This window comes from Numenius arquata, chromosome 2 (genome assembly GCF_964106895.1).
Source record: "Numenius arquata chromosome 2, bNumArq3.hap1.1, whole genome shotgun sequence".
NCBI lineage: Eukaryota > Metazoa > Chordata > Aves > Charadriiformes > Scolopacidae > Numenius > Numenius arquata.
Window position 1 is genome coordinate 61725895 of NC_133577.1, and position 26369 is coordinate 61752263.

The 26369-nt window shown below is 36.1% G+C and overlaps 2 protein-coding genes across 2 annotated transcripts in view; one reads left to right on the plus strand and one right to left on the minus strand.

Moving 5' to 3' along the window:
* Positions 1 to 275: 275 nt before the first annotated feature.
* CAPZA3 (capping actin protein of muscle Z-line subunit alpha 3) lies at positions 276 to 1156 on the minus strand. The gene is given in 2 exon segments (XM_074144513.1): positions 276 to 952; positions 955 to 1156. Coding segments are annotated over 2 exon segments (879 nt in total).
* Positions 1157 to 1499: 343 nt separating this feature from the next.
* Positions 1500 to 26369, plus strand: part of PLCZ1 (phospholipase C zeta 1) — a 46961-nt gene continuing 22091 nt past the window's right edge. The window contains exons 1-9 of the mRNA XM_074168382.1: positions 1500 to 1513; positions 2139 to 2262; positions 5756 to 5990; positions 9685 to 9886; positions 10333 to 10477; positions 12179 to 12331; positions 21875 to 22102; positions 24395 to 24551; positions 26188 to 26304. Coding sequence (XP_074024483.1) covers positions 1500 to 1513; positions 2139 to 2262; positions 5756 to 5990; positions 9685 to 9886; positions 10333 to 10477; positions 12179 to 12331; positions 21875 to 22102; positions 24395 to 24551; positions 26188 to 26304 — 1375 coding nt within the window. The remainder of the gene's footprint in view (positions 1514 to 2138; positions 2263 to 5755; positions 5991 to 9684; positions 9887 to 10332; positions 10478 to 12178; positions 12332 to 21874; positions 22103 to 24394; positions 24552 to 26187; positions 26305 to 26369) is intronic.

The following is a 26369-nucleotide window of genomic DNA, read 5'->3' on the forward strand; positions in this document are numbered from 1 at the left end:
TGTAGCATGATACTGCCTTTGACAGTGACCATTACTAGCGCTTCTAGAAGCAGTTGAAAAATACATGAAGAAAAAAAAAAACCCGGCAATTTTTATTTCAGTCACTACAGACCTGAATTATTTTCAAAGTGCTGACTGACTGATGACAGTTTCTGCACTGTCCTGAGTAATCCAGAAATAAATCAACTAAACACCCCCATTTTGTCTTTTTGTTGCTTTTTTTAATTATTATTTTATTTTATTTTATTTTTTTAATTTTTATTTATACCACCAAGTCAAACAATGTGTTTCAGTAAGCATGGAGGCACTTCTCTATTGGAGAAGTTCAGTTGCTAACCATTCAATAGTTTATTTCAGTTCATGAAAGTGTGAGTAACAGGGAGTTTCCTTTCTCCCTGTATATCCTCTGACAAAGCCTGAATGTTTTCCAGAATGGCAACATGAAACTTGGTGTCCTCAGCTTTCACAAATTCCACAAAAATCTGTGGAAAAAACTGACTTTGGTCTATCACATTTAGAGTCTCACTCACAGACTTGCTGGCAGTTACATGGGGGTTGGCATCTCTGAGGTAGTGAAACTGGAGGAGAAAGATCCCTGGAACTTGAGCGGTGGTAAACGGAGCCAGGGAAAAAGTCCAGTCTGACTTCCACAGGCTGTTCCAGTGATTTGAAGGCTGGTACTGAAGAGGCTCAATGCAGGCCAAACACATCTGCCTCTTCCCCAGGCTTTTTTTGAACATGCAGCAGTTGGCCACAGGGAGGTGGCAGTTCACGTAGGCCTTCAAGCCCTTGTGGAGGGCCTCTTGCCACAGCTGCCCCTCACCTAGCACCACATCATGCTGCTTTGTGTTGCTGGTTAGCCCACACAGGTGGTCAAACACAAAATAGAATTTGTTCTGAGGGCCAAAGAAGCAGTTTCCCTCTAGGTTGTTGTAGCGGGTCAGGAGTACTTGCTTATTTGGATGGGGGTGAAGTTGTTGTTCTTGTTGTGACAGGCCCCCAAGCGGGCAGCCTCCTGCCTGACCAGCTTGTCACCTTGGACTGGAGCAGAGATGTCTCAGACAACCTGGCTGAAGTCCCCAGGAGGGGACTGGTGCAGCGGGCCGCAAATGAGAGACGCCTTCTCCGGCTCACGCAGCTTCTTCCTCATGCACATGCTGGGGGCAAGGGCTGTTCAAAAGACAGGAGACCACAGGCAAAGGGAAGACTTGGTGCTGGAGGGAAAATGCCCAAGATGGCGGCAGAGGTGGGGGGGGGAGCAGCGGTGGGAAGGGGGGCCTGCAGTTTATGACCTCACAGCGGCAGCTGAGGCGGCGCTGTTGGGGGCCAAGGGTGGGTGCCATACTGAAGGGGTGCTGGGCATCCCAGCAGGGGTGCGGGGGGTGCCAGGGAAGGGGAAAGGGTACCACCGGGAAGTGGAGCAAACAAAGGTGATGTCCTGCCAAATGCTGCCAACGTCACCTCAGTGAAGAGACCGGAGCAGGCGATGCAGAGCCACCATGGAGGAGAACAGATATCCTCCTCCTGCTCTACCTCCTCCTCTTCCTCCTCCTCTCGTCTTCCTGCCCTGCGACCATTGCTGTTGTATGACCTGGCCCCTGCGTGCCTCTTTCCCCCCAGGCCTGGTCTGTGCACACATGGGACCCCCCCAGATGGGTGTCAGGGGAGAGCCTGGGGGGACCATCCAGTCTGGCCTGTCCTGGCCCAGCCAGGGCTGGTTGAGGCTGGTTGGGTGGGCTCGGTGCTGTGCACCCTCACCTCATCGCTGCTTTTTTTTAGTGCTCATCTTCCCACCATTCCCCACAGCTGATGAATCCCTTCGACCTCCCCATGTTTCCCTCCTCTCAGTGCACCCCTTTCTTGACCCTCACCACCCCTTCTTTTCCTGCACACTCTCCCCTTCTCTTTCCTCTGGCCTTTTTTGGCACCTTTGCCCTCAGAATCTCTGGTCGTGGAGCAAAAATGTCTTCCTGCATGCCTCAGAGTCTGCTGCGTTATCAGAAGACAAGGATGTTCTAGAGTACGAGAAAAGCAGAGTGCAAGCTTTTTAGGTTTAAGAAAATTAAACTTTTCTCCCTCCTCAGCTACTGAAAGGCAATGACACGGGCCAGAAGTTTCCTTAACCGGATCCCTCATACGTGGTTTTTGAACATCATTCAGAATGAGTTCAGGACTGGGAAAATTGATTTAGACAGCACAATGAAGCTGCTTGAAACACTGCAATTGCCTTTTAATTTCGCACATGTAAAACATGTTTTCAAGGTGAGGAACATGTAGATTAAGCAATTAAATAGATTTAGAAGTCCAGTTACACACACACCTTATATTTGCTGACATTTTAAAATTAATGTTTCGAGAAGTGAATTTCATACTGATAGGATGTGCTAATAATAATTTGCCTTGTTCAGGTCTTTGGTTTCTGTGTAAATTAGATAACTGAGTGATTGCCACCATCATCTCTTCACCAAACCAAAATAGTGTAGTGTGATGGAAAATATGTAGGTATTGATTCTTAACTTTTTTCTAACAAGGCTTCACTTGAGAAAAATTAAAATATTGTGGTTTCATCCCAACCAGCTGCTTCTGCGATCAAGAGAATTAACCCAGACATGCCTTTCTGAGACTGGGCAGAGCCATTCAGACCTCTTAAAAATCCTTTTGCCAGGAGGACAATATGGATCTGTCTGATCTGCTCAGGCTTCAAGTCAACGTGGATCCAGTACTCTTGTTCACTCAATTTTCCACTATACCTCTCCTTTGAAGCATTTAAGAGTTGTGCCTGAATGGATGGGAATTGCACTCTAACCCCTGGGGAAGGATGTGGCCTTCAGATAAGGCAACATTTAAGAGATTTCTATGAAGGTTACAAGATATAGCTAGAAATTGGACTTACTATTAAGTTAATTTAATGTAGGTAAGCAAACTACCATCAAGCGGTTGCAGTCCCAGTGAGCAAATACTGCAAAATTGAGTGCCTTTGGACATATTGGGATATCTTGCTCTTCAGATCCCCTCAAGTAATTACTCAAAAGATGTACCCATTACCTAACACCTAATAGCTGTTTTCCTAAGGGAATAAAGCCAAGTGGCTAGATAGATATGTGATTTCTTTGAGAATTTTGTAACCAACTGGCTGATTCTGTCCAGATTTGACAGAGGAGAAATAACTGTGGAAAGTCAGAAACTTTTAGGTCATGTCGTGCTGACAGGCAGGCAGGCAGAGGGAAGGCATTAGGATTTCCCGACTCTATCTTGTTCCTCTCTCTTTGTTCTCTGCCTTGTCGAGCCAAGGTAAAACTGGCAGCATGAACTCAACCCTTGCTAAAGAGGGTGCCAGTGGTTTTTGAACTTGCACTGCATTGGGAGAATTGCCAACCTTGAGAACTTGAAACTATTTCTCATTGTTTCCTGTATTTCCCACCTAATTTGCTTTCTGACAGAAATTTTAGACCTGCATAGAACAAGTCTGCTCTAGTTATATTTAACAGTATAATGTACTCAACAATCTGATGTGGTAATTTGTAGCAGGACTGTTAGGTATTCTTTTCTATTTTGGAAAAAATTGAGTATTTTAAATAGTTTTGGGGCTCAAATTATTCATCAGTATAACAGTACATAAAAATGGAAAGCAGTCTGGAAGGAAATCTTACTGGCATCGTAACTAGGTATCAACAGTGTTATACATGACAAAATAAATGTTGCAGAAAACATAGTTTTTAAAGAATAATCTGTTTTTCTCTTGTCTATTCTCTTTGAATTTATTTTACTGTAATGCTCCTTTGAGCAATATCAGCATTACGAACATTAAGACTTTTAAGGAATAATACTTTTTCATATAATTCATCTCAAGACTAAGTCTTTGTTCAAGATATATTTTTTTCTGAATAGCAAATGTTTGATTTGCATTAATAAAAATAAGAATAATAAAAATCTACCAACAAAATTTTTATAACAATCTTTTTTTATCGACATGATTTTCTTAACTTTAATTTGAGCTCTCTGTAGTATTATTGCCTTCAACAGGAGACTGTGATAGAAAATATAATTTTTTTGCCAAGCTTCTCTTTATGCCAATACCTAAGTGAACATTTCCCAAGTCCAGATAAAATGTTTAATTCCAAAATAAATTGGTATTTTCTTTTAATATTTAACAGTTATGAGTAAATTTGTGGTTTTATTACAGATGTTAAAAATTAGAATGAGGATATCAACCTTAGATGTGGGTTTTCTCAAGCAGTTATAAAATGCATATTATTAACATTTGCATTGAATTATTTTCTTGCTGGTGAGTTTTCTTAAAAATGATCATCACAATTCCCTTTCACAAGCTCAAAGTAAATACTCAATTACTGATTTGTAAAATTTTTGGCTAGAACTCCTCATGAAATTTACTTTTGTACTTGTTTTGGTTACCTAACATATTTTCACTTTTATTGCTGAACTTATTCAGAGATCTCTTAGTAGGAACTGTACTGCATAGGAAGATGCTGGTAATGCATCATTAGGCTTTCAGTTTTTATGGTGTCTCTTCAAAACTAACCTAATTTAGTAGTAATCAAAACTATTTATCAAAAGCTTAAGTAAGCCACTTTATGGATAATTTTGGGGAAGCTCTAATAACCATAGCAGGTGCCATATTATTGGATGCTGAATAGCATATTTCTATTTAAATTTAAATATAAATATGTATAAAAAAATATATATAAAATAAGTTGGTAGTCTCAGTTTAAGGAGCCAACAATTATGAATTTTGATCATTTTACAGTAGTAATTAATGAGGCAATGATTTGCCATTTATTTATGATTTTTAAGAGTATTTTTGTCAGTAAATTTCCAAAGTTTCTCTTAACTTGGCAACTTTTAAGAATAATGCAAGCTAAACTGTTAGAAACACCTTTATTTTATATGCATGATTACGTTTTTCATGTAGAAACTTTTAAAGGATAAATAAAATTGTTAAACCTGAGAAAAAAAGTAAATGGCGGGAATGGTAAAAAAGTATTATTCTACTCAAATTCTTTTGCCCTTTTAATTTTTCTCATGGCTCTTTTATTGAAACACTGAAATTAATTAATGTGCTTACATTTTTTAAGCTCTTTGAAAACAAGTTTACAGTTAAAGAATTCTGAAAGTGTGAATAATTAATCTGAGTTAAACATTCTGGCTTGTTAAGAATAGAACACAATGTCATAGGTTATTATAAAGTATCTTGTCCCCAAACTTTAATAGTGTTTCATATTTGATGTATTGAAAGACTTGTATCTCATGATAATTTGGTTATCCTTATTTCATTTTTTAGATTACTGTTTGATGTATGTTGTATGTAAATTTATCTGAAGGTATTTACAGTATGGTTTAAATTGCTGTTGGACAGTTATTAGATTAAATATATTTTTCCACTCGATAATTTTTATGCTGCAGATTTATTTTACTCCATAGCATTTTAGATGTTTTATGTAATGTGTTTTAATTTTGCATACGCTTTATGTAGATATTTATTGTAATTACTTAGATGCTAATTATTTCATATGGTACCTTTTAATTTGTAAAAAAATATTTTCAACACACAAAGTCAAATCTAAAAGTTGCATATGGCCGTAGAAGAATATGATTTGATAATGAATTGCAGTCACTGTTGCCTGAGGTTTTCTCCACTCTCGCTCTTATGATCAGTTATAATGGAGTGCTTTGTATGTATCTTTGCATCATTGCATATCTTTGTATTGACTGTTTTGATTTTATTTTTTTTTTTCAGAAAACAGTTGACAAAAGGAAGACACATGTGATTAACATAGAGGACTTCAGGGCAATTTATCGAGCTATTGTACACAGAGCTGAATTTCAGGAACTTTTCCGTGCTTACTCTCCAAACAGCAAATTTCTAGCTGACACCGAGCTCGTTGAATTTCTCAGAAAAGAACAACATGAAACTGAAACTTGCGAAACGATGGCCTTAGAAATGATTTTGAAGCATGAACCCATTGAAGAAGGTATGCATAGTTCGCGCTAAAAAATCTTTGATTCCTTATGCCATTACTTTCCAAGTTTGCCTTTTAAATTAGAACATATTTTGTTGAATATATACTACTTTTTTTTAGAACTAAGTGTTTACTAGTTCATTATATGTTACCAGTTTAAAAGGTTCCTTTTTTTTGAGTTATCTATTTTGATGGTAAAATTAATAGCTATAAAGGGGTTAAACAATAAAGAATCTGTAGTTAATTAGAAAACATTTGTGAATATCAACTGAAGTTTCTACAGTTTTAATTTAATTTCTGGTTTAAATTTCAGGTGCTAAGCCAAATTCTTTTTTGTTTCTTCATCTGTAATAAAATTGTTTGTCTTGTAATTGGAAATGATCTTCCTGAATGAAATAATAACTGTATTGTTCATGCTCCTTTGAGTGAACTAATACTCCCCCTCAAACCTATTTATTGGAAAGTTCCAGATATGATTGACATGATAGTTGATTCATATGGTGTTGTGATGGACCATTTTGTGTAACTGTCATTCTGAATTTGGTACAGAATATTCTTCCCCAGGATGATCTGTTAGACTCATCTGCCATCCTTGTCCTGTGTATTGCAGTAAGGCAAAAGGGCAGATTTTGACACTTGATTGACTGGTTTGCTAACAGTAACAACCATTATCTGATAAACTTGATAGCACTGGTATGTCAAGATTAAGATGAAAACAGTGAATAGATTTTATATGCAATGTTCATAAGGCCGTCTATAACATTTAGTGCATCCCATCTATAACATCAACATAGCATCCCATCTATAACATCTGCGTGCAGATAGAGAAGACTTTTCAATGCTATTGAGCCAGATAACTCCGAATTAACTCTCTGAGGGTGATGTAGTTCATTCAGGAACAGTATGGAATATGCTACTTTTCCATTTTTATTGTACAATTTAAATTCCTAAGGTCAAAATGCTGCATTAACAGATTTTGTGTTTGTGTTTCTGTGTGTGTGCTAAAATGTACATTTTTGGCTGAAGCAACTATTTTATGGAATTGATTGCAAAAGTAGTGAGTATGTGATTCACACTTGACAGTTTTGTCTTACTAACGTCCAAATGTCAATTTTGTTCTACACAAACATTCGATTATCTCTCCATTTTATTATTAATTTTGAATAGAAGTCTTGAGTCATTAAATGAGATTAAAGAAAGCACCAGGAAAAATGTGGTCCCTCTCCAGAAGGAAATGAGAGACCTGGTGATCTGGGACATGGACAAGACTGAGGTGCTCAATGACTTTTTTGCCTCAGTCTTCACCGGCAAGCGCTCTAGCCACACTGACCAGAAGTCGTGGCAGCCGGTGAAGTTCCCACTGACTTAAAAAGGGGAAACATAACCCCCATTTTTAAAAAGGGAAAAAAGGAAGACCTGGGGAATTACAGACCAGTAGTCTCACCTCTGTGCCCTGCAAGATCATGGAGCAGATCCTCCTGGAAACTATGGTAAGGCAGATGGAAAATAAAGTGGTGATTTGTGACAGCCAATATGGCTTCGCTAAGGGCAAATCATGCCTGAAATTTAGTGGCTTTTTGCAATGGCATTACAGCATTGGTGGATAAGGGAAGAACAACTGATGTCATCTACCTGCACTTATGCAAAGCATTTGATGCTGTCCTGTATGACATTATTGTCTCTAAATTGGAGAGACGTGGATTTGATGGATGGACCACTTGGTGTATAAGGAATTGGCTGCATGATTGCACTCAAAGAATTCAGCCAACAATGGAGACCAGTGGCGAATGGCATTCCTCAGGGGTTGGTATTGGGTTTGGAGCTGTTTAACATCTTTTTCGGAGACATGGACAATGGGATTGAATGCACCCTTAGCATTTGATGGGTTTGCTGATGACACCAAGCTGCGTGGTGCACTCAACATGCTGGAGGGAAGGGATGCCATCCAGAGGCACCTGGACAGGCTTGAGAAGTGGGCCCATGTGAACTTCATGAAGTTCAACCAGGCCAAGTGCAAGGTCCTGCAAGTGGGTCAGGGCAATCCCAAGCACATACAGTCTGGGCAGAGAATGGATTGAGAGCAGCTGTGAGGAGAAGGACTTGGGGGTGTTGGTTGATAAGAAGCTCAACATGAGCTGGCAATGGGCACTGGCAGCCCAGAAAGCCAACTGCATTTGGGTTGTATCAAAAGAAGTGAATTGAACTTGTTTCTTCTGGAAAGCAGTGGAATGAGAGGAAGTGTAATAGCACTCTTAATATGCATATAAGTGTGGAAAAAAAGGGAGAGGAATAGTACAAAACAACAAATAGTTTTAACAGCAAGGAAGTTTCAGGATAAACATTACGAAAATATTTCTAATTAATAAGGTTACTTAGTGCTGAAATGGGATTATGAGGATATCTGTGGATTCTTCATCAATGGAAGCCCTTAGGAATAGCTTCAACAGACTTCTGGTAGGAATAACATTTTTATGGTTAAGGATAACAGTGTATGAATGTATGTATGATCTCTGGAGGGCTTTCATCCTTATTTTCTATTTGTGTTTAGCATTTTAAACATTACAAAGTTTTCTAGTTAAAAAAAAACTATAACTTTAGAAATAATTATTTTCTTTGTGTTCCCATCGTCAGAATGATTTTAATAAATTCTCATTAGAGATAAAAGACCCAGTCTGTACACATACTGAAGACTGATGATTACAACTCTAACCTGTAAATCATGATTCTTATAGCTGTATTGAGAATTAACAGGTCAGATAAGAGTTTTGGGTTTATTTGTGTTTTTTTGTTTGATTGGTTTGTTTTTCAAAAAGCTTGTACACATTGATTTATTTAAGTTATTCTTAACAGAATGCAATCATGGATTACTTACTGCTTAATTATCAGTAGCCTACTATAATGACAGATATAAAGCTATTTTGCAGCCAGAACTGGGCAAAATCCCTGACAAACTCAAACCAGGTTATGTTTTGCATAAAGCAAAGCTGACTTCTGAGATTATATCATTTGCAAAATTATTACATTTGAAGCATGGCATTTGAGCAGCAGTTGGAAGTATAATGGATTGGCTTGTCATTAAATCAGTTAAAAGCAAAACAAATGGGACGACTGTCACTGGTATAGAGGCAATTAGCACATTTTGTTATAGATGAAGTAATACAATAAGCTTGATTTGAAATTCATCTTTGTGGGCAGTCCTTTATTTTGTTAAAATGCAATTTCTATTTCAAATACTTCTAATTTAAACATTATTTCATCAGTATTTATTTCTAATTTTCCACAACTGAGGAAGATATTTGGTGCTAGGAATTGTAATTTCTGCAAGATTATTTTGACAGTCTCCAACTGACATTTTGGAGAACAATTCCTGTTCTTTCTACACAGAAAAGAAGCATTGACTGACATACTACTTTCCAAAACTAAACAACAACAAATATTTTCCTTTGTATTTAATTAAGACTACTGCAAACTCTTCTTACTGGTGTCCAAAGAAGAATAAAAATGTCTCATAATTTTAAATCACAGCAATTCATCTCTAGAATTGCACACGTCTGATGTTTGTGTTGATTTTAAAATTGCAGGAAAGTGTTATGTTGTATAACCTTTAGCAATGTTCAGAATTGGCTACTAAAAGTTATGGAAATACACAGATATAACCATCAGTTTAGCTTCACACCAGAAATTTTTTGCTTTCTTTTCTGTTCAGTGAGGAAAAGAAGGCAGATGTCCTTTGAAGGATTTATAAGGTACATGAACTCAGAAGACTGTTCGATATTTAAAAGCGAGCACAGGACCGTCTACCAAGATATGAACCACCCATTATGCGACTATTTTATTTCATCTTCTCACAACACCTACTTGATATCTGACCAACTAATAGGGCCCAGTGATTTATGGGGATATGTCAGGTATTTAGATACTGTTTTTTAGTATTTTAAACTTTCTGTAAGTGCGATGCTGTTATTTTTAAGTATATTGATTCTCAAACCCCAGAATAAAAAAGGTGCTTTCAAACACTACTTCTTCTATTTTAAGCCATCATTCCAAAATTTTTTTATTTAAAACTTTGCCCCTCATTTTTAGGCTCTTAATGAAGGTTATTCAGATAATCCATGTTACTCCTTAACGCTCTAATAAAGTTTATTACCTAACATGCCTAAGATAAACAACAGAAAACAGACCTCTGTCTCATATCTGTGTAATTCTATAGGATTTATTTTCTTCTGTGATGAAAAAGTAGGGGGTTTTTTTTGTGATTTTTCAATGTGCTTGTAATCAGAAATACATCAACTTGTATAAGAAAGTGTGGTATCTTTCTTTTGACTGTAAAATTGTTTCTCTTGTTCTTTTGAAGTGCTCTCTTAAAAGGATGTCGTTGTCTGGAAATTGACTGCTGGGATGGCTCGAACAATGAACCTGTTGTGTATCATGGTCACACTTTAACGAGCAAAATTCTATTTAATTCTGTAATTCGAGTGATAGACAAGTATGCATTTGTGGTATGTATGCATATATATATACATGTATATGTGATGGTGGCTTTAGCAAAGCACATGGACATGGTTGTTGTCAGTGATTCTCCAGGGTAAAAAATACGAAAAAGAGACAGTGCTTGTAGCAGTGGACATTGTTGAAATAAATTATGGGAAAATTGTGCTATATGTTCCTAATATCTTTTTTAAAATTTTATTTAAGGACAGTAAACATATTTTGCTGATAATGATTGTAAACCAAACTATGCAAGGAATTCAGAAGATCTTACTCAGCTTGTTAGGTCAAATTATCAGTTGAAGTCAGTTAAGCAAGGAATGAGTATAAAGTGAAAAACTACTTCAGAATGAGTCTGATGTTTTACTCCTTCTTCCTATCTTTTCATTTTTTTACTTCACTTACTCTTCTGTTACTATCAGTCTGTCTTATATCCTATGCTTGAATTTACGAAATAAAGACAAATGTTAGATTATAGCTGAGTTTGAGACTTACTGTTTTCCATTCCCTCCCTTTTTATTTTGAACTCAACACTTGATAAAGGTTACCATCTAATGCTCTCTTTTTGTCAGGTGACTCATTAAGGCAATGTCGCTTCTGCCTATCTCTGGCAAAGCAGCGAAAGCTGGAGAGCTTTTGGAGCTGTCTCAGTCTTTTGAATAGGTTTCTGGTAAAACCTCCTGCTCAAATGAAGTCCTGAACGACTATTAAGATAACCTTTGTATTCAAGCCAGCGTTATGTGTGTGACTATATACACATTGTTCATCTACCTAATGTGATAATTCCTTGTTGGAATGACTTAGTCAACAGAATTTCAGAGCAGTTGTGATATAACCTTTAGGTTAGAGCTTCTTGAAAAGAAAGAGCTTCTTGGGAATAGCGGATTTTAAGTCTGAAGAGAGGAAGATTTCTTTAATTTTGAAAAACACCAAAATGCTCAACATTGATGTTTTTAGAATTTGGCATGTTTTAAGTCTCCTTTGAAATTACCCTAAAACAGGTTTTATGCTTTAGTGTGTCCCATCCTCCTATTTTGGCGGATGACATTATAATTCTTACTTTATCTTTGTAAGTTCATTTGTTGAGAAACACCATTTGAGACACATAGTAGCCAATGCATTGTTCTTTAGAAGCGCAGCTCTGTATCAGCTGAGCCATTAACTCTGTAAGAAATTCTTCCTTTTGCTTCCAGATTATACTCTGCACTGTGCAATAAATCAGCCTGATTTTTGGCTAATTTACCACTTATTTTCTCTCTACCTTTTTTATATCAAACTTTAATCAGTATGTTAAATGCTTCTGATAAATTATTTTTCTATAGATTGTTAGGTAAAACCACTTCAATATGTGCTTTCCAAAGATCAGCACAGATATTACCTGGTTTCTGTAATGAAATATTGTGTCCTTCTTAACTGATATTCAGTTGATTTTATTTTTTTAGTATCTGTGTATGTATAGCCCTGTTTTAAACCCCCCTTAACTTCCCAAGGATGCATTTTTTTTCTACCCTTCAATTGTGCTTTCTCTTTTCCATAAATATTGTGAGCTTTTTTATTGTGTTATTAACCTGAAACAACTGACCTATATTCTGAAAGTTTTGAAAATAAAGCAAAATACAGATTATCAAGGGGACTTTTGTAAGATATTTTGGGAAATCAAGTAATCCATTTTTTATTTATTAGTAAATAAAACCTTTAAATTATATTTCCAGGCATCTGACTATCCAGTTGTACTGTCTTTGGAGAACCACTGCAGCCCTCAGCAACAGGAAGTAATGGCAGAACATTTAGAAACTATTCTGGGTGACAAACTTCTTACTTCAACAATTGGTGATACAGATGTAACTCAACTACCTTCTCCTGAGGTAATAACATTGCATTTTTCTCTGTGAAAGATAGGGGGAAAAATGATATATATATATTTTTAAATCTTCTGAAATTGAATTTATGAAAGTGCTTTTCAGGTGTCTGAATAGACTTCAGGTGGTAACAAAAAGTAATTAAGCAACACAATATAAACCACATTAAAAGACAAAGAAAACAGAAAAAGCAAAAAAGAAAATGAATCACGTGGATTGATATAGACATTTTTTATTTAAAGGAAAACTGTTTTCGGTGCAATGCTGAAGCATGTATTTGTTAAAAGCTAACATACCAATGTTTTAGCAAAGCTTTACTTGTTGCAGTTCACATCAATCCAACTTCTGGTGCTTTGCATACACTAAAATTTTTATTTTAGCTTATATACAAATAGAGTTAAGTGAAGTTTGGGGTTTTTAGTTTATTTTAAATGGAAACATGGCAGCTGTAGTAATGTGTCTTGTTATTTTGAACCATACCTGCTCACACTGAATAAACGTGCATATCAAAAACTGAGTAGAGCAACTGAAATTACTCTGATTTCTTTTAAGTAAACTATTACTTAACATGAATTAAGTTATCATGGTGTGGTTCATCTACAGTAGTCCTCTATTGGAGACTTGTTAGTCTAAACACAGAAGGAGTATCAACCTTTCAAAAGGGCAGATTTCTACACAGCGAATGACTTGCCAAAAATTGTAGAACGAAATGCTACTGAATCTGAACTCTGAATCTGACTGCTATACAAACACCTGATTAATATAATTTTGGAATTTTCAAGTTATTGACACATTATGTTATAGTGAGCAGCTTCAAAGTTTCTGTTGTCCTGTAAAGTCAACATTTTGATGTTAAACTGAACAATTCCCCTCTCCCCTCTCCCAAATAAGGCTTCCAGTGTTTCAGTTTTAAAAGAGGAAACAAAATATAAATTTTTAATAAACATTATGCTTTGAAACAAAATTAAAAAATCTTCACTTTATACATGTTAGTGTACCTGTTTTCTGCTAATTTATTTATTGTTCCTTGGATTGAATGCATTTCCTGAAATTTAAACATGTTATTGAAATGGAAAACTGAATCTACATTTTTTGTCAATAACAATGTTGATGGAACTGTTTCACTGAGTTCTGTTACTGCAAAAACATTCTCTCTTTCTCAGTGTTTTTTTTCCCTAAGGCAGTGTTTCTCAGCTGGTGGCTTGAGACCCCTGGGATATGAAGTCAGAAAAGGCAATTAGATGGGTGTTGAAAATTTTATTGCAAACTAAAACAAATAAATTCCCATTGTTCCAGTCTTTGCACATAATTTTCTTTCAAGGACAAACTATTTTTCGTTAATTTCTTATAACACAAATACGTGCATACATACAAAATAGTTATTTAGGCTTGTCACTGCTACCAGTGAGATATAACATATATTTTTATATCTTTTTTTTTTTTCAATAACTGAAAATGGAATAATGCAAATGAAAATGTAGGGAGGAAACACTGTAATAAGGAAGCACAACACCCACAGAGATGTAATTTTTTTAAAGGATTTGTCATGGAAAAAATGTTTTTGAAATGGTGTGTCCGAAAGACTTGAGGCACTGGAACAGGTGCCCAGGGAATTTGTGGCTGCCCCATCCCCGAAAGTGTTCAAGGCCAGGCTGGATGGGGCTTTGAGCAACCTGGTCTAGTGGGAGGTGTCACTGCCTATGGCAAAGCGGGTTGGAACTAGATGATCTTTAAGTGTTCCTTCCAACCTAAACCATTCTATGATCCTAGGATTCAAAAAGAAAGTTTGGGACCTTGTGAGTATTCAAGGCCTGGGTAAGTTCACTATCATTTGAGTGAGCCAGACGCTGAACTTTGTCTTAAGTCTGCTTTACTTAAGCAGCGCAAAAGAGATGTTACAGAACCATAAATGGTTTTAAAATGTTGTTTATGAGAAGGATTCTGTCAGTGTAAAAAAAAAAAAATAGTTGTCACCTATATTATTTACTGTTTCACCTTTTTTAAGACAGAGCATTAACAAGAGTAAGGAAGAAGCTATCGCATCTGGTATGATTCTATAGGAACTTAATTGGTAAAGCCATCCTAGGAAGAAAACAGTATCAAAAGTGTTAACACCACTAACAGAGTAAGGGTATTGTTCTTTAAACTTGACAGTCTTCTGATTTCTAATATGTCTAATGAAATGTAGTAAGTGTCAGGATGATTGAAGTTCATTGTAATTGCTCAGATGAGAGATTGGTTCAACAGAATCATGTGCTCATTTTCATGGCTCAAGTGCAGTAAATACATTTGCTTAGAGGCTAATACAGCTGATAGCCTGATAACTCACTTTGAAAAAAATTGCTGTGAATAATACACTCATGGGAATTGGTGTACTTGCCTACATAAGTACTCTTACCAGCAAAATTCTCATCAGATGACTGTATCTATCAGTAATATATTCACATGCAAAAACTTTTGAAACTTTCCTATATAATTCATCTGTACTTATATGTGAACCGGTATCTTCAATTGAATATTGAAATTAAAAAAAGGAACAGAAAATATAGCAAACCCCCAATATTTTTAAAAAAGAAATCATTATATGCTCTAACAGGTCTTGAGTTTTCTTCTTTGAGTCCTGTTCAGCATGTTCTGTGGCCAACATAAATTTCTGTCTCCTAGATTATTAGCTTTTTCCTTAGCATGTTTTATTGGATATGCTTTTAAAGTCTGTTCTAAATATTAGTTTAAAATGATGATTCCTTCAGTGTTGCTTCATTTTTTAGACTGTTACACTGTCTTACATTAAGGCAAAATAAAAATCGGTGGTAGATTGCTTATATGCTAAAATATTTAGTTACCTTGATTATAAATGAACATGAATGTCACTCTAAAGTAACTTGGTATTAAGGTGAATATACTTCAAGTCACTTTGTGTGTGTGTATGAATTGAATTAGTCTGAGTTTAAAAATTAAGGTATTTGGTTTAAAGTTACAGTGCTTTACCTCCATTTTCCGTACAGTCTTGTTTACCTCCTTTTGTCATTTTCACCTACCTTGAGTTGAGCTCTACTTTCCTCCCTTCTGGTTGGATCTTAGCAAAGAAGAGGGGAGGGATTGAAAGGGTAGAGAGTCTTTCACTCTTCACTGAAATTAACAATAACCACAGAGACAATTTTTATACAATGCTCTGTTAAGGAATATTCCAGTCTAATAATATCCCTAGGGACACAGCACAAACCTCTTTATTTCCACGTGCCTCACATGTCTATAAATGCAAAGGGCATGCTTCTGTCCCTCAGGTCCTCTGATTGTCTGTCAAATCAAGTTATTGACCACTTAGTTGTCACCTCTCGTGTTTATGACCTGTGCTATTGCCTTCTTTGCTAGGCTTTTTTTTTTTTTTTTGACAACTTGCTTGCAGGATCCCTCAAAGACCTGGCTCTGAACTAACCAGTTCAGCACTCCTTCCCTTTTCTCTCAGATTTCTTTGGCAAGGACCTTCAATGTCCAGCTTCTTCCTGTCACATGAGACTGAAACATCATGTCTCTTGGGTGGGAAGTTTGCCTCATCTGACAACTGCTGTTGTTGTTCCTAGTTGTTCCTATGAAAGGGTACGTGCAGCTCATGCAAGGCTTCCTTTTAATACCCACTTCTCAATGCTCTTCAAGATCTGAATCAAATGGTGTCCAAACGGTATACGAAGTGAAATACCCCATAGTTTCTCCAAACACTTCATAGAAACATTTGCTAATTACAGATGCTTACTTAGATCTTGGAATTGTGGAGATATCCATGGAAATTATCTTAACCTCTGTTGTCTGATCAATCTCCTACTTCCTTTTTTAAGTAGGTTTTGAGCTACAACTTTGTCAGCTGAGATGATTGTGTGTGTCTGGAAGAAAGATTAAAATGCAGAGCAAACCCACTCTTAGGTGTTTCCTTAGACCTCAGCTCGTGCATGATTCCTATCATTGTAAGCCTCAGCGAAAATCACAAGGAAGTCCAGAAAAGAAAATTCAATGGTCACTGAAAGATATTGCTCTCTTCTTTTTCTCAACACACACTTGCTCTGAAACACAAACCCCAGAAAATTTCAGGAAAAGAGGTTTTTTAATTCTTTGGCCTCATTCATATGTTCACCCAGCAACTGACTGTACTAGCACTTAATTTCCTGGAATATTACTGTATTGTGTAGCATCTCAACAGAGAATTCTTCCTTTGCAAGTGGGGAAGAGGAAAGAGAAGGCTTTTGCACTGTTTCATTCTTTCACACATCCCTTATCCACTGAGGTAAACTGATGCCACTCTTGAGCTTCACGATTCTCTTCTACCATGCCTATCCTCTTACCTCCTTCCCATGCAAGTAGTTTGCCAACCAAAACCACAGATCCACCACAACCCTCTCCTTGCAGTCTTGGCCACTATGGTGCTTATAAAGAGACTTCATGAATGTCCTCTAATATTCACCAGAATATCAGGTCCTTTGAGTCAGTTCCCACATTGAATTATATTTGGCATCACTGACTGGTGCCAGAGACCTCTGCTGATTGCACCAGTACTCCTGGATTTTGCTGATATAATGACAGAATGTAGTGTCTTGTGCAGCAATTTGTAGATGAACTTAGAAAATATTAGAATCCTAAACGTAGATAACTTTTTTCTTACCCTGCTGAATCCTTTCCCTTTAATGGGTTTGACAGCTACTGGAAGAAACAAGTAAACCTCAAATGTAACATGCACAAAAGAATGTAAATACATTGATGCTTTTGATGAAGGTTTGTTCCTCAATTATTTTGCATTATAGTATATAAAACTGCCTTACACTACTGGCATGATATATATGTGAACTTCTTGGGATTTTTTCATTACTTACAGGTTTACTATCACAAATTTGGAAAGAAATATTGATGCATTGTTAACTGAAAGTAAAGTGGCAACTATTGTTATTTTACAAGTCATATTCAATGTTTACCACACAGCTGCAAGATCAATTGTTATGTTGGGGTGGTTCAGAAACATTTCTGGCCACAATCTCCAAGGTTTCCCCATACTTATTAATGCCATGCTATCTAAATAAAAGACCTATTTAATAACTTCCTTGAGAAAGATTCACAGAAGGTCTCCAGTACAACTTCATTCTCTGTGGGCATTTTAAATCCTACTATTAGGGGGAAAACCAACTAACCCTATAGCCAGGACTTCTCATTCACCTTTTTCTTCACCCGTATCTACTCAATATACAAAGAAGCTTCCCATATGCAGTCACTGTTTTCCCAGAATAGTCACTATTTTAACAGAAAGCACCAGTCTGGGTGAACCAAGTACCAGTCTTTGACATCTAGATATAACGTTTGAGTGTAAGTCTAAGAGATTCATATTGCTACTGCACTTTCTTCCTTTCTCTGTAAAGACCTGTCTCCCTGAGAAACTTTCAAAACTTTGTTGTACCTGACTGTCTATAATCTCTGACAAATACCTTCTTACTGATTGTAACGGCTCACAAAAGGGTAATAGTCCGATTAACCTGTGGCTATATGATACAACTTTCAATCTAACTGTCTCCAAATTTTCTTCTCCCACATCTATATAGTCTTATTTTCTTGTTATTGAAAAAGTAGGACATGAAGATTTTCACTTAGACATTCAAGATCAAGACTGCTTTAGCATATCTAATTCTGTTGCTTCAGTGATGAGATTCATTCTTATTTTTTTGACCTACAAGTCACATATGCAAATGTTGTGACCAAGTCTTTGCGTCAGAAATATCTTTGCTTCTTAGCAAGTCAAAAACATTTCCAGTCTACTCTTTTGTCATTCAATCTGTCTATGGCATCTATTCTTTACAAAAATGAGAAGAAAGATGTTGGAAATGTAGCATGCCTTGGTGATGACCTCAAAAATAAGAAAATCAGTATTGTTTGTCATAAAATTTCTGGGTTCTTTAGGTTGGGCTTGGACTTTTCTCAGTGGTGCACAGTGAAACGGGTATAGGCAGTGGGAAAAAAATGGAATACAAAAAATTCCATTTAAACATGAGAAAAAGAATTTTTTACTGTGAGAATAGTCAGGCACTGGAGCAGATTGCCCAGACACATTATGAAGTCTCCATCTTGGAGATACTCAAAACCTGACTGGACACAGCCGTATCTCTTATTGACCCTGCTTTGAACAAGGGAGTTGGACTTGATGGTCTCCAGGGATCCCTTGCAAACTCAGCCATCTTCCTCCCTCGTGACTTGTCTGGAGGTCACTGGACTGCTTCCTGAATTTGTCTACCATTGCCAGATGCCTGCTGTACTTGTCTTACTGTTGCCTTAGTTGGTGACATTGTTGCCCTATGCCTGCCCTACTGTTGCCCTAGTTCGTGAGACCATTACCCCATGCCAGCCCTGCTGTCACCCTGGGTCACCTAGTTCAGCTGCTGGCTTTTGCTACTCTGGCTCTGAGTTGTTGCATTCGTGAACCATGAGGTTGATTAAAAGTTATTTGCAACATATTTGCAGATCGGTCACACCTTTTTTTTATTTTTAAAAATCTCTATGAAATACAGAAGCATCTGCACTGGAACTTACTCCAAGACTATTGCCACATGTCTTTTTGATTGCGTGGTTGGTTAAGTTTGTGTGTGTTTTCGTATTTCTCTTACATCTGATGGAATCCTTAGCTAAAACAGGACAAGGTATTGCCAGCTAAGGGTCCTGTTTTTCAATGGGATCTAACTGCCAACGGTCATAATAGGTCAAGACTCTCGGCCATTAGCAAATTTTTCGCGTCTTTATTTTTGTAATTTGGTTCCAGAGTGAGACTCTGTTATTGTCATGCAAGATAATTTTTTTCAATGCCTCAAAAGCTTCCCCCGTGTTAGACTTCGTGGAGGCTGTCACATCTTTACCCTATATCCGTATTTAAGACAGTAATATAATTCTTGAAATAGAAAATGATGTAAAACTTTAAACTGATTTTAACCTTGTTACTTAGCAATATTTTCAGGATTTAATATTCCTCTTACTATGCACCTATAGCTGGTCAGGAGAGGAGAAGAGAGGAAACCATACTCAATTGAAATAGGGGAAGCTATTCTTCTCTTTTTAATACTCATGACCCAAGTCCAGGGTTTGTTCTCTACATTTCTGAGGACGGAATTTTGTCCCTTTTCACCTTAATTTATCAGTAGGTGGGCTTGCCTGATCCATTCAAAAGTGCTTGTGATTTTGTCTTGGAGTCTTGTATTATTTCAGCTGTTCCGATTTGTGTTGTACATCACATTAACCAGAATGCCTATTTCGTACAATAATTAAGTTTTGTTCATTTAATTATTCGAATATTTATTCCAGTTGATTGTACTTGAGGCTTTTGCCTGCACCAGCCTTGAAGTCCCTTTATGCTCTAGGGAAGATTATGTTTTACATATTTAAAATTTTTAGTATGCTTACAGTTTATGTATGAGTGCATACTGACCATGTATTTTAAAAAGTATTCTGTATTTTGTATTTAAACTAGAAAAGTTACAGTGAGTGTTCAGACTGTCAGCTCATTATCTGCTTGAAAGATACAAGCATTTGTGCAAAAATATGCCGCATGTTTAGCACTGCTGATTACCAATAAAGAACCTGAATTTCACATGGTCACTGATTTTGTAACCATACATTTGTCTTCCTTTTTTTTTTAACATCTGTTTGAAGCTCAGTCTTAACATCCATGGTATACCTTTTCAGATCATGGTAAACTTTCAGTGATTTGGGTTAACTATTATTGTAATCTGATTCTGGCAAAAAAATAGCAAAATTTCTTCTTGCCACAGTATTTTCTGTAGTTATTTTTCAAAAGACAGCTGTGATTTTAAAATGTTATCTTTATAGGAAAAGAAAAAAGATAAAGAAATGTTTTCCCTGCCTTAGGGTATTTACATCTTTGCCAACAGTTCATAAACACAAATTTAGAAACTATCTGACTTACAACATCATGGCCCATTTTTATGTGAGGACACAGACTACGGTCTTTTTTTACTTAAAGCAAGTTTCCATATAGGAGGCAGTAATATAGCCATAGAAAGGTTTTCTTTCTCTTGTAGGCTTGTTTTTTTTTAATCTGTAGAATTAAATCTTTCCTATGAATAACAAAATACAAGACCAAAAGCAGATAGAATTGCTTTTAAATATTGGGAAATATGAATATGCAAAGGAAAATTCAGAACTCTTTAAAATATGAGTAGCATTACTCATATTAAAACTCTTCTAAAAATATCACAGAAAAAAATAAAAAAGAGTGCATCAATAAGAAATGAAGGAAATGTTAAAGGGCTTCCTTATTCTGAATCACCAGTGCAGAGAGACTAATCAAATCTTACAGTAGCATGGCATTGATAGATATCAAGCATAGGATATGTCATTCCATTGGCACACTGACAAACGCCTAATGCAAGATCTGAAGTGATAAGGGGGGACTATCAGCAATGGAAGTTGCAATGTATATAAATGGAATGTCTATTTCTTTGCCTATGGCTCTAATTTCTATTATAAAGCTTTGGTTTTATATATGTTTTTATCATCCATGCTTTTCATATTTACTTAATGAATACTTTAAAATACAATGTTTGAGTTATCGTTTATTTGATGTGGAAGTATTTGTTCCTTGTCTCTGTAACCTTCCCAGCAGTATAGTCTTCCTTTTCACTAATGCATATGAAACTTAAGGAATATTTTTGTGGACTACTTTATCCAAGAACCTAAGTAAGTCCTGTTACTCACTGGAAGTCCTAGTGTACAGAGGTAGAGACAAATGTCTCCTACATAATAGCCGTTTACTGTGAATAATATTTCATAAATCTAAGTTAAATTTACACTCATAGGATTCAAGTACATAGATGAAAGCCATCTTATGAGAAATTATAAACTTTAATGAATTTTTTTCCAACTTTTTTTATTATGGAAGTTGAAACATACTGATTCAAAAATAGAGAAATTGCTTAGGCAAAAAATTACCAAGTTGTTAATTTCTCTGACCAGGTAAGATCAACATGAGGATCCACTGTACAATGACATAACAAAACTTCTAATTTGGTACATATGCTAGATAGTTGTGCACATATGCACTAGTCAAATAGGGTAACGAATTTCCAGCAGCCACAATGACAGCTGAAGAAAATTTTGAATTAATATCAGATACATGTCTGTAAGTCTCTCTATATAAAAATTAATTCATGCATAGTTAAAAAATATACCTCCTATGACTTACCTGGCCATCACCTCTGACACTTATTTAGCTTCCTATCTTAATCTTGCTCACAGTTTCAGCATCTGTGTATCTGTGTGGTGGAGAGCCTTTTTTCTTGTCATGGGGTTAGATATTCACATTCTATTGTGTGCTTTGACCCCCAGATTCTGTTTGTTTTACTTGCTTTTGACTCCCATCTCACTGATATCTATCTTCATTTCGTTGTGTTACCTCACATCATTATACTTAATAAACAGTTTTTTATGCGGATTAAACAATATCTAGATATGAAAACCTACAATTAAACCTTACATAATTCTAGTTACTACTGTTTAACTTCTTTTTTACAGGCATTAAAATTCAAAATTCTTGTAAAAAATAAAAAAGTTGGAACAATTGAGGAAGGTATACTCAGGAGAGGTCTTGACAGTCATGGTGAGACGGGAGAGGTTTCTGATGTTGAAAATATCACTGATGAAGATGAGATTGATGACAAAGCCCCTCTTTTGCTAAAGAATGATTCCACAAAAAGAAAAAGCGAACAAAATCCTCCAGCCCCTCCTCGAAAAAAGGCAAAGGTAACTTTTGTCTCAACTGAATTTGAAAATACATAGATGTATGCCAGCCTTTTTTTTTTTTTTTTTAAAAGAAAGAATATATTATCTTAAAATAGAGACTAAATTTAAAAGGTAGGCTTTAAATTACTAAGAGCAATATATTTTGGAATAATGGTTTTTAGTTCAAGGTTTCAGGGTTTTCCTGATTCTAACAAGACGATCCTAACTGAAGCATATTTTAGTATCCACCTAAAATCAGCCCTTCCCGGTGCTCCCATCCTAAACTCCACCTGCATGTTTCACATTCAATTCTTGTGCTTGTCCCAGGTGCTCAATACCACAATAGTTCAAAGATAAACTTGCCCAACTGTTTTGTTGGTCTCAAGGCCCTCCTAGAGCTATGAAAGGAGAACATTGATAGCAGTTCCTGATGATGAAGGACAGTTTACTATCTATTTCTTTCCACAGTCCACCAGTCTATCATGGAAATTTTGAAGAGTTGCCATTCCCCTATTTTCTTTTCTTCTGGATTTATGCATGAAATTAAGTGTAAGAGTTCTGGCTGTGCTAAAACATTTTTAAGCACTTATAATAGAAAAGGTATTTTTACATTTATCATGTAAGAGATCATGTAATGAGACTTAACATGAAATACTATTTCTGAGAGTGTAATAATTGGATGTAATTTTCTTCTTAATATTCAAATTAAACTTACTCATTTTTTTTACCAATTAGTGATTCTCTGCTATGGAAATCTGTTGCTCCATCAGGGTTCAAAGTGCTTTGTTCAAGTTTTTCCAGCAGGCAGGAAACATCCAGTATCTAGTCACATTTGCACATCATGCTCTGATTATCTGAATGCAGATAAACTGGCAATGCTCCTCAGGGCTCAGTGTTTTTCCTGAGAGGCAGTGTCTCTTCCTCTGTGTTTCTTTTCTGTAAGTGATTTGAAGGTCAAGATCTTTGTTTCTTTTCTTTCAATCGGATATGAAGAGGTAGTAAGGAAAAACTCTGGGGAAGAATGGAGTCCTCTTTGAAAAGGGAAGGCCAAATTTCCAGATAACAAGGTCACATATATTTGTAAAATCATGTTACAGACCAGAACATACACCACATACATCTTGGTCAACAGCAGCAACAACAGGTGTCTGATCATGTTTCACAGGCAGAAGAGGAAATGGTTTCTGTGGTCCCGCTCTATCGGAGTGGGAGTATTTATTCTAAGGTTCCACTCTATTGCTCTATTGGAGGGTGGGAGAGCATTTGAATTCACACCCAAGAAAATCTAGTGGTGCTGTTGGCTTTGGCTGTGTCACTGCCTTCCACATCCAGAGAGCTGTATTATTCAGGAGTACTGTGCCAGTAGATTCCTATTGCTCCTCATGGGACATAGCCCCAGAACAATTAATGCACTTGAATTTATCGTAGTTTAAGAGCCACAAGCAAACAATTCCTATTATTTTGTCGGATGAGAATTTGGCTTCAAAATCTTTACTAGAATGTAAACATTATTAATACCATCAGATCTTTGCTGGCTGCTGCCACTGATTAGCTCACAAGTTCACGCTAAGTAAAATGAAGGGGTCACACAGTACCTCAGTTTAAGAGATAAGACCCTGGTAAAATTTCAGTGACTTCCATGTACAGCAGCCTTTGCTTTTGCTTGTTTTGGTAATGCAACAAGACTAAACAAAGACTTTGGGCAAAGAACTTTCCATCTTAATTACAAAGAACAGAGTTTTCCTAACTTTAGAGCAATGCTTGGAGGGATATAACTATGATTGATTTGCTTGGCAGGGTAAAATATGTTATTCTACATGTCGTAGAATGCTGAGTTCTCTTTTTGGTTGTTTTTTGTTTTGCCTTTTTTTTTTTTTTTTGGTCCAAGTACTTCCTACAATTATGCCTTTTCTAGTACTTTATCTGTTCAGGAATATAAATTTGGAATATATATTTTAAGTGATTAATGTTAAAAGCCACGAAAAATTATGTTGATTTACATACTAGTCTCAGAAGCAGGAAGCTATAAAGCTGTCCAACAGAACACTGCGCTAGGAAGCATCTGTCCATTTATCCTACAATTGCTATGATGAACATAGAGACAATAACCTTAATTGTCTCTGACTGGATCAACTCTCACTATCAAAATTTATATCTTAAGCTAAAATATCCATTAATTGTTCCCATGTTCCCATGTAACACATGTTCCCATGTTTTATGAATCCAAAATTATAGTTTCTTCTGAATTGTTAATAATAATAATAAGTGTTATGATTTTTTTATTCTTCCATTATTTTATATTATGATTATTAGATGAAGAAGATAAAAATTGCCCTTGCGTTGTCAGACCTCGTGATTTATACCAAATCTCAGAAGTTTGTGAGCTTTGAGCATTCCCTAGATAATCAGAAGTGCTATGAAAATAATTCAATTGGAGAGACTAAAGCACGAAAATTTGTAAAACATTCAGGTAATTTATTTTGATTTAATCAGATAAAAGTTACAATGTTGCTATGGTTCACTGCTTAGGCATTGGAAGGGTTAAAATTTTATGAAACACCTGCTGTCCAATTTAATTTGGTTGTATTTATAACAATGTTTTAGAGCTATCTGTCATTTGCACTGCATTTTTATATTTCAGTTGGTTTTGTGAGGAAAATTGAAACCCAGTTTTCCTTTAATTACATGTGTTTTTATAAGAACAATTATTAACATAGTACACAAAATGTATCAACAGCTTTTGATTCATTGTTTTCTGCATCAACTAATTTAGAAGTTACAGTCAATACTTGAAAATGTGTGGAATAGATTTCACCTCTCCCGTATACGGTCTGTAGTACTCACTGGAGTTTGTCAGGCAGTATCCCTGGCTTTGATGATAACTGCAGATAAGAGAATCTGCGCTGATGAAGTGAATAAACCCCATAGTGGGCAGTTTGGCTCCATTGAACCAAATCTTTCATACCAGCCAAGTTGGGATATTCAAAACTCATTCTGTGTTGGAGCATCTCTGTTTGGTGCAGCCAATACAGTACAGCCTCTGCTGTTTTAACTCCAGCTATCTGCCAGCAGCCTTAAGGGAGCATTAAGAACAGAGATAACTGACCATGGGAATGAAGTCTGCCACAGGCTTGTTCATTCAGGGCCAGCCCAGCTGCCATCTACCACGTTGTGGAGATGATTCAATGGTTGGTGAGGTGAATGGTGCTGAACGCCATGAAAACAAGTAGGCTTTTGCCAGTCATCCATAGTCAAAGTCCTCTCTGGTCATCTGTTGAACTAGATGTTCAATCTAGTGAGCATAAAAATTGTTCTATTAAAAAAAAAAAATAAAAAAGGGGGCAGAGGGAGGATGGAAAGGATCAGAGTGACGATCCTGGAAATGTAAAGGTTTCCATTTAATTACTAAACAGGAATAGTGTACACAGAAGTAATTTGAAGTTTTCCAGATCTGTTTAGATTATGCCTTTGCGGGAGGGAACACTGCTAGAAGGAAGAAAATCAACTCACTTGAATAGTTATCTTCTGAAGATTATAAAGGAACCAATTAAATGTCTTTTAGAAATGTGCTGTTTGCTCATCTTGAGATGCTTCAGTCATTTTATTTAAACTTCAAAACAGCAATCAAGCTAAGGTCATCTTGGGATGATTTTTTTTCCTATTGAACTATAGAAGAATGAGTGGGCTTTTGATCCATTTCTTGTTTTGTGTCTTTCCAATTTTCCATGAGAACACAGTGGGCATTGGTATAAAAATCATATACTTACCTAACAAAGAGGTGATGAAACAGAGTATTTCCTTGAAGGAATGATTCTTGGTTATTGAACCTTTAACAAAAGTCTGTACTATAGACAGAAATACTATTACATGTTAAAGTTTTAAAACAGGATTTCAGCCATATCTCAGAGCAGCCCATATACTAATGTTAACATGCATAAACTGTCCTAAAATATAAATACATTGATATGATATACTGATCATGTAAAAAAAAAATATTTCTGGATCAGATTATAATATTTTTATTATTATTTATTATTTTATTTATTCAAATAAGATCTCTTTATTAATAGTTTATCTTACCAAAGTTTTATCACTCTGTTTTTCAGCTAAAGATTTTGTTTCACATACTTCAAGATTCATTACAAGAATTTACCCCAAAGGAACAAGGACAACCTCTTCAAATTATAATCCACAAGAGTTCTGGAATGTGGGGTGTCAAATGGGTATGTTTACAGAGACTGTTGCATTCCAGGCTTTGCAGGGACTATACAGATACAGATATACTATA